Source organism: Delphinus delphis, chromosome 1 (genome assembly GCF_949987515.2).
Source record: "Delphinus delphis chromosome 1, mDelDel1.2, whole genome shotgun sequence".
In the NCBI taxonomy this organism is placed as follows: Eukaryota; Metazoa; Chordata; class Mammalia; order Artiodactyla; family Delphinidae; genus Delphinus; species Delphinus delphis.
In genome coordinates, this window is record NC_082683.1 from 110,913,728 (window position 1) to 110,922,268 (window position 8,541).

An 8,541-nucleotide genomic window follows, 5' to 3' on the forward strand; every position below is an offset into this window, starting at 1 on the left:
CAACTACTGAGCCCACATGCTGCAACCACTGAAGCCCACGCACCTAGAGCCCGTGCTCTGCAGCAAGAGAAGCCACTGCAATGAGAAGCCTGTGCACTGCAGTGAAGAGTAGTCCCCGCTTGCCACAACTAGAGAAAGCCCGCACACAGCAACGAAGACCCAACACAACCAAAAAAAAAAAATAAAGTTTTCAGGGACTTACCGGGTGGCACAGTAGTTAAGAATCTGCCTGCCAATGCAGGGGACACGGGTGTGATCACTGGTCCGGGAAGATCCCACATGCCGTGGAGCAACTAAGCCCGTGAGCCACAACTACTGAAGTCCATATACCCCAGACAATGAAGCCCGTGTGCCCTAGTGCCCATGCTCTGCAACAAGAGAAGCCACTGCAATGAGAAGCCGCACACCTCAACGAAGAGGAGCCTCCACTCACCGCAACTAGAGAAAGCCCGTGCACAGCAAAGAAGACAAAACGCAGCCAAAAAATAAATAAAATTTTAAAAATTATATAATGTGGATCCCACATTAACAGATCAAGTACTCTATAAGTCCTTATAGAGTGATATTAGCTGAGACCCTATGGGCAGGAAAGGCAAACCTATACTCAGAGTAAGTGTCAATCCCAGTCAAAAGTGATGGGGAATCTAGTGTCCTTGTCCCTAAGTGTCTGCTTCCTCTCCTCGAGAGATAGCACTGTATTAGGGACTTAGTGTTGGTATTTGTTAATGGCAGATTGCACGTTGGCCACAGCAGTGGTTAACTGAGCCGTGGTGAGTAGGAGCTCACACTGTTGGGCCTGTGCATAGCCTGTATCCTACCACCAGTTACTCTACTCAGTGTATTCATTGTTCAGAAGTGGGTGGCTGATGACAGGCAGTGGCTAAGTCATTCTTCCTGCTTGGTTGTTCAGTGCATCTGTGATGGATGCTTTCTGGTGGGCGTTAACGTATAATACAAAGACCTTTACACTTCAAGACTACTCCCATAGGTCCATCCTCAGACTTTCTTGTCCCTGATCTTCCACTCTGTCTTTTCAAGCCCCTGACCAAACAACCAGGCCAGTTGTGACTGTGTATGTTCTTAGCTTCTCTTTCCACGCAAAGTGGATGACCAGATGTGCTGTCCAAATCTCTGTCCCCTGGGAGGATTTCCCCTCACCACTGTCTTTCAAGGCCACTCTTGATTTGTTGCAATGCAGCAGCAGTCAATTTTTGGCTTTTGCCCACAAACTGCCAACTCATGTCTGAACCAAGCTTATTCCTTCTCTGATCCCTCTTCACAAGGGATACATGTCATAGACTGAATGTGCCCCCCCCTACCCATTTCATATGTTGAAACCTAACCCCCAATGTGATGGTATTTGGAGGTGGGGCCTTTGGGAAGTGATTAGGTTATGAAGGTAGAGCCCTCATGAATCAGATTAGTGCCCTTATAGAAGAGACCCCAGAGAGCTTCCCTGCTCCTTCTGCCACCTCAGGACACAGTGAGAAGACAGCTGTCTATGAGCCAGGAAGTGGGCCCTCACCAGACCCCGAATCCGCTGGCACCTTGATCTTGGAATCAGCAGCTTATAGAGCTGTGAGAGATCAATTTCTGTTGTTTATAAGCCACCCAGTCTATGGTGTTTTGTTATAGCAGCCTGAATGGACTAAGACAATCCCCAATAGGGTCATGTGAGCTGAGGGAGAGATGCCTGGTAAATGACATGAGTCTGGGCCACTTACTTTTCAGCTGGCTTGTGCCCTCTGATCCTGCTTATGCCTGAACCCAAAGATGTCACTTCCATTTTACAATGTGTTCTTGCTGGGCCCACCCTTCCTAATGACATGGAGAATTAGGCAGAGCCCAGCTTGTGATGGGCAGTTCTGGCTACTTGGTCACTTGATGAATTGTAATCAGATGCTCTGTCTCTATTGGAGCCCAGAAGCACTGTAAGAGCTGCTTTTCAAAAGGTATGTATATCTCTGCTGCAGATGGCATGGCTTTGCTCCAGAGCCCTGTGGGTCTACATTATGATTCTCCTATTAGAGCTTGCCAAACCCACACGGTATCTTTTCCTACTACAGATACTCTAGTCTCACTGGGTCTGCTGGGTCACATGTCTGAAGAGGCCTTTTCTGCTTTGGCCCCACTCGAAGTTGACAGCCTTCAATGGTCAGAGTTGTATTCTCAAGTGTGAAATACATCGCTCCTAAATCCTAAGTAGATTGGTGATGTGTTTTTTTCTTAGTGGTGGAAGGTAGGAGATGCAATAATCAGTCCTTTACTTCAGATTGGATATCCAGCATGTCCCAGACCACTGGACCTCTCAAAACTTTACTAAGGTGGCAGTTTCCTGAATCTTTATAGGATTGTTTCCCACCTTCTGAATACATGTTATCTTTCCAGGGCCTCCAATATACTTCCATTTCTTCCTCTTCTTATCTGATTAGCATGATGTTACATATAGAGCTGACTCTTGCACAACGCAGAGGTTAGGGCCTCTGACCATCTGCCCAGTCAAAAATCCAAGTCCCCTCCAGGGACTTCCCTGGTGGTCCAGTGGTTAAGACTTCTCCTTAACCACTGGAGGGGGTGCGGGTTCGATCCCTGGTCAGGGAGCTAAGATCCCACATGTCTCGCAGGACCCCCCCAAAAAAAATCCAAGTATAACTTTACAGTTAGCTCTCTGTATATGTGGTTCTGCATCTTCGCATTCAACCAACTGTAGATCGTGTAGTACTGTAATACATATTTAATGAAAAAAATCCACATGTAAGTGGACCCGAGGAGTACAAACCTGTGTTGTTCAAGGGTCCATTGTATAGTGGACAAATATGATGTTCTTCAAAATGTCCAGATAGTCAAGCTCCCTTCAGATTATATTATGACAGAGGACCAGAGAGTTTACATAGTCCTGGGGTAAGACCATAAGTGTTTATCACTAGACTTCCCACGTGGATGAAATTCCTTGGGATCCTCCTTTCTGATCTGGTTGGGATGCAAAATAACATATTCACCAGATTAATGGCTACATACTACCAACCAGAGGCTGTATTAAACTGCTCTATAAAGTTACCATTTGGGACACAACAATTGCAATTGGAATTACTATTTGAATAATTTTACCGTAGACCACTGCCATCTGCCATGATCTATCTGGTTTTTGTAGGAGCCAAACTGGTGGTATGAAAGGGACCACCTCTCTTATGTTCTTTACATCTTTGAGGGTGGCACTAATCTCTTCCATTTACCCTAGGATATGGTATTGTTTTTATTTATTATCTTGGTGTGAGGTAGTCTCAGCCCTCTAATTGGCCTTCATCACTTACTCCACAGGTCAAGAAACCAATATGAGTGTTCTGCAACTTCAAAGAATGTCCATTTCAATTATATGTTGGGGTGTCAAGGAAGTGACCACCTGGTGGATCCTTGGTCTCAGTGAATATCCTGTGAACCAGACCTGAGCCCAGGACTCCATTTATTATCTGGACCCCATATGCTCCTACTCTAACAAGGGGTCGTGGTACAGCTTTGGGTTGTCAGCTGTCAATGTTAGTTCAGATCCTTTGTCCAAAAATCCTCAAAATGTCTGAGTATTCTCCCATTTTTCAATAATGGTCATCAATGTAAATGACTTGTTTAGGCATTTTTACTTTTCTTAGCATGAGCTATCATTTTCCCCAAGCCTCCTAGAAGTATATTCACCCCACATCCCACGGATCTTGCCAGGATTTAAATCCTAAATCCCAGGAGAGTGTTCCCTTATCAATAAATTCTTCCACATCTAACTTTATGTTCCACTTCCTTTGGTCCAGCACTCTCGGCATCCAGTTCTATGTATAACGCTACCAAACTCCCCTCGGTCTTTGAATCCCTGCATCAACCATTCATTGATGTGGATCCTACAGGAGGACACGTGACCTTGGCTGAAGCAGTTCCCTGCCACAGAAGTCACTGCCATGAGGGAAGTAGCTGAGTGCTATCAGCATCTGTTATTCCCAGCAGCTGGGGAGTGGGTGCATTAGCCCTGAAAAGGGGACCTGGGTGGAGCACTATAATATCCGCTAAAGCCAGTAAAGAAGTATTATGTCACAGAGATGTGCCCAGGACTGTGCTAGAGCCCCCAGGGTTATATAGCCCAGCTCTCAAGAACCTCATAAACTATATCAGTATTTTTAAAATCTGTATATTGTCTGTTTCCACCTACTAGAGCATCAGCTCTAAGAGGGCAGGAGCTATGTTTCGTTTACCACTGTTTCCCCAGGGTCTAGAGCTTGATTCACAGTTGAATGAATCTTAATTAGAGGCTTGAGATATAAAGAAGTAGGAAGTGGCTGTCTTAAGCAGAATAAGAGTGGCAAGCATCCAGAGAAGGGGAGGTGGAGCTCAGCGTGGGCATGAAGCCCTCATCTGGAGCCATGGCAAGAGACACAAAGACAGAGCATTCTCTAGTCAAGGTGATACGGCATCAAAGTACAAGCATTCCTTATGTGGGTTTTATTCCTGCAGCCTGCGGTCTTCAGCCCAGTCTCTCTGGAGGCATATTGAATTTCCCAAGCATCCAAATGGTTTGGGGGAAGACTTCACGTTCCACATGAGGGGCATTGTGGAATATCAGAGGGAGTGTCAGAAGACCTGCATTTGAATTCAAACTTAGCTGTTAACTAGCTGTGTGGCCTGGGGAATTCTAAGGCTCTCTCAGTATCCTCATCCGCAGAGCAGGAGCGATAGTACAATACTACTTTCCACAGCTGTCTTGAGCACCAAGAGAACTAATGTACATGAAGCAGCCTACTCCTCCCAGTTTTTCAGCATAAGGGGAGGCTCCTCCTGGGAGGACTGGGGATGAGAGACAGAGGAGACAGAGGCTGGGCAAACTCCAGGCTCTAGTTGTGCACAGAGACTGCCCATAGACCTTCTCCCTCCCTAGCTTCCACTCATGCACAGACAGACATTAGCTGCTGTTCAGTAACTGAGATAATTGGTTTTAAAGTCTTTTCCTTATCTTTGCCCCTGACAGGCAGAAGCTGTGTAGCAGCAGTGCACCTATGCAGACAGAGGGAGTGGTAACCAGAGATAAGGTGTCCCCACCATGGCCTACACTCAGTCCCTGGCCCAAGTCAAGGACCGGCTTCAGATCCACAGCATCCTGGCCCGGCAGTGCCTGGCCAGAGTTTCTGGGTGTGTTTGTGCTCACAGTAGGCAGGGTAATTGGGGGAAGGAAAGAGGGGAGGTGGGCAAAAGTTTCTGGCTCCTCCTAGCATCCTTATCTCTTCCTCCTGGTGTCCTGCTTCAACTCTCCATCATTTCTCTTTTTCCCCGCTCTTGTCCCTTTTATCCCTCTCCTACTCCCTCATTTTTATGCCTGTCCCTTTCCATCTCTTATCCTCCTCCCCTTTCTTTACTCTTTCTCTGCTTCTCCCATTTTTTCCCCTTCCCTCTTTCTGCTTTTTCTTGCTGATCTCTCAAGTCCATTCATCTCTCTTGGCCACTCCCCTCACCTTCCCAGTCCCTCTCTCCTGTTGGTCCACCAGGCTCCTTATTCTTGGTTCCCTCTTCCTCATCTTCCTTCTCTCTACCAGCTCCTCATACAGGGGACTTTGGCCCAGGCTGTCACCAGTGGAGGAACCAAAGGCAACTTCTTCATCATGTTTCTGGCTAGCTCTCTGGGTGTTAGGCTAGCCATCTACATCAGTGGTAATGTCTCAGGTAAGGAGGGTGAGGTCTGGTCATCAGACGGGGTAGGATTGTGTACTTGAGTGTGGTAATTGTGAAAAGGCAGATCCTTTGGTGACTCATAGATATTATCTCCTTGAGCTTGACCAGTGACCTGGACTGAGATATGCCTTTGGCCCAGTCCAGTCCCTTCCCTTTCTGTATCTTGCCATCCCGCTTCTTCACATTAATCCTCCACTCACATAGATGGAGATCTGTGGCAAAGCATCAAGGGTAAGTACTCTCCTCTTCTGTCCCCCACCTAAGCCCTTGGGGGTTCACCTTTGCTCAGGACCTCACCTGCTCGTCCCCCAGGCACACATTGCGTCAAGTGCTGTAGTGGAAAGAGCAGACAGACCCAGGTTCAAACTTGGCTTCACTGTGTGACCTTGACAAGTTGCTTAACCTCCTTGAGCCTCAACTTCCTAATCTATATGATGGGAAGAGTAACATTTGTCTTCTTAAGAGTTGTGGGGAGGAGTAGCAGTGTTACCTGGTGACAGTGCCTGGCAGTGACACAATGGATATTGGTTTTCTTTTCTTGATCTTTGAAGGGGCCCACCTGAATCCAGCCTTCTCCCTGGTCATGTGCCTCCTGGGATGCCTCCCCTGGGTCAAGTTTCCCATTTACTCCTTGGTGCAGTTGCTATCCGCTTTCTGTGCCTCTGGAGCATAGGTATATGCTCTCTATCATGGTAACAGAGAGAACAGGGTTGGGGACACCTGTGTGTGGGCAAGGGTGCCTTAGAGCAGTTTTGAATGAGCAAAGATGACCCTGCAGATGCCCTACAGAACTATACAGGTGGGAACCTGACAGTGACTGGTCCCAAGGAGACAGCCTCCATCTTTGTCACCTACCCTGCCCCCTATCTGTCCCTGAGCAATGGCTTCCTGGATCAGGTAGGCATGAGGGGGTGATTTGGGAAAGCCACAACCTTTGCCCTTGTCCCCCGGGACCTCAGCCTATTGTTCAGGCTCTGGGTGGGATGTGGGGTTGCATTTATGTTTGCACCTCACCTTCCCCAGCTGCCTGTGTTGGACAAAGTCAGATGACGTGGGGTGGTAGCCTGGAGTGCTTGGGTGGGATAGGGCAGATGGCGCACCTGACAGCTGATGGGAGCCCCTCTGCCTCTGTCCACTCCAAGGTTCTGGGCACCTGGATGCTGACTGTGGGGATCTTAGCCATCCTGGACGCACGGAACAAGGGAGTGCCTGCGCGTGTGGAGCCTGTGGTAGTGGGGTTGCTGATCCTGGCCATCAGGCTATCCATGGGTGCCAGCTGTGGGTTCCCAATCAACCCTGCCTGGGACCTCGACCCACGGCTTTTCACCTACATGGCTGGCTGGGGCCCTGAAGTCTTCAGGTGAGAGACGGCCTGCCCTGGTGCTGTCCTTCCACTCATCCCTCTGCTAAAGGCTCTAAGCCTTGGTCCCCAGATCTTCCTTTTAAATAGTTCTCTTGGCCTCTTAGGACAGTGAACCTCCTCTAAGCCCAAGTTCTCCCTTTCTCTTTTGTCCCCTGCCTCCCCCTCCACTCTTTTCATTGAAACAGTGACATTTAGAGGTTGTGTTCTTGGGCACATCACATTACCTGTTTGGACATTAGTAATCTCATCAACAAAACACAGATATTCAGATATTTCCCTAAGGCAAGAGGCTGGACCAAGCTTTCCTGGAGTCTCCTCTTTAAGTGCTATGCTCTGGTGCCAAGACACCTTCTTTCTGGTGTCTATCACCCCAGGAACTGCTTTAGGGAGTTCTCTTACTACTACCGCCAGTTCTTCAGAGGGAAGGCTAAGGGACTCACCCTGATATCGCCCTTCTGATCTTCTCTTGTAGCGCTGGCAATGACTGGTGGTAGGCCCTCTAGGGAGGGCCACACTTAGCACAGCCACACACTAGCGGCTGGTGGCTCTGCACCATCCTGAACACTCAGAGCCAGCTCAGGATTTAGAGTGTGCCCAACCTGAAGCCTCAGACTCGGAAAGTCCTGCCGCAATTCAGGTGCAGGAGAGTAAGCTGTGATTCTGACATGACAGTCCTCACCTCCCTCATGGACACTGAAGAGGGCCAGAGACCCATGCCTGGTGACAAGATGTTTGTTCTCTTTATTAATACACCAGGACCTGGGCAGCTTCTCCGTTTATTCATCTAGGCATCGCTTCCTCCTAAACTGGGGAGGATGCCTGGACAGGGAGAATTGAAGAGGATCAGGTAAGGGACCTAGGCTTTTCATCGCCTCCTGCCCCAGGCAGGTTTTCGGACCCTGGACTTCCAGGAACGCAGTTCCTCAAAGTAGCCGCCAGAGGGTGCGCACCCTGGAACCCGGATTGGGAAGGCTGCGGAAATCCGCAGGATCGTGGGGGCCGACCATCTAGTGCGGGGCATAACCCAGGGGACTTCCTCCAAAGCTTGGTCCCCACTGCCTGACTCCTTGCTCTCGTAACCTCAGCGCCGCCCGCCTTTCCGCTCACTGGGGCGCCTCGCAGAGATTCAGCACCCAGCAGATAGTAATTAGGGGTACGGGGAGCCGCCTCCACCAAGGGGGCGTGGTGGGGGAAAAAAGGGAGGGCCGCCGGAGGAATACAGGCATGCAAGCGCCTGGAGACTGGGAGAGCAAGCGGGAGAAACTGACGCACTGACCCAATACCTAGACATTCCGGGCTGTGTCATTGAAGGAGAGGGTGAACAGTGAGATGAGCCAGGGCGAGGAGAGAAGGCGAAGGAACAGAGGGAATGAGCGTAGGGGTAAAGAAAGCTGGTGCGGAGGAAAATTCTCGTCGTTCACCGCTCCCCTAAGTCTCTCACACATTAGCAGATAAACAGAGTTCTTCTGTTTCCTTTT

At 49.1% G+C, this 8,541-nt stretch overlaps 1 protein-coding gene across 1 annotated transcript; it reads left to right on the plus strand.

Annotated features, from left to right (window-relative positions):
* The first annotated feature begins 5,074 nt into the window (after positions 1-5,074).
* Positions 5,075-7,721, plus strand: AQP10 (aquaporin 10). Its single transcript, XM_060007887.1, is given in 8 exon segments — positions 5,075-5,152; positions 5,154-5,180; positions 5,565-5,691; positions 6,252-6,392; positions 6,479-6,597; positions 6,843-7,060; positions 7,536-7,552; positions 7,555-7,721. Coding segments are annotated over 8 exon segments (894 nt in total).
* The last annotated feature ends 820 nt before the right edge of the window (positions 7,722-8,541 follow it).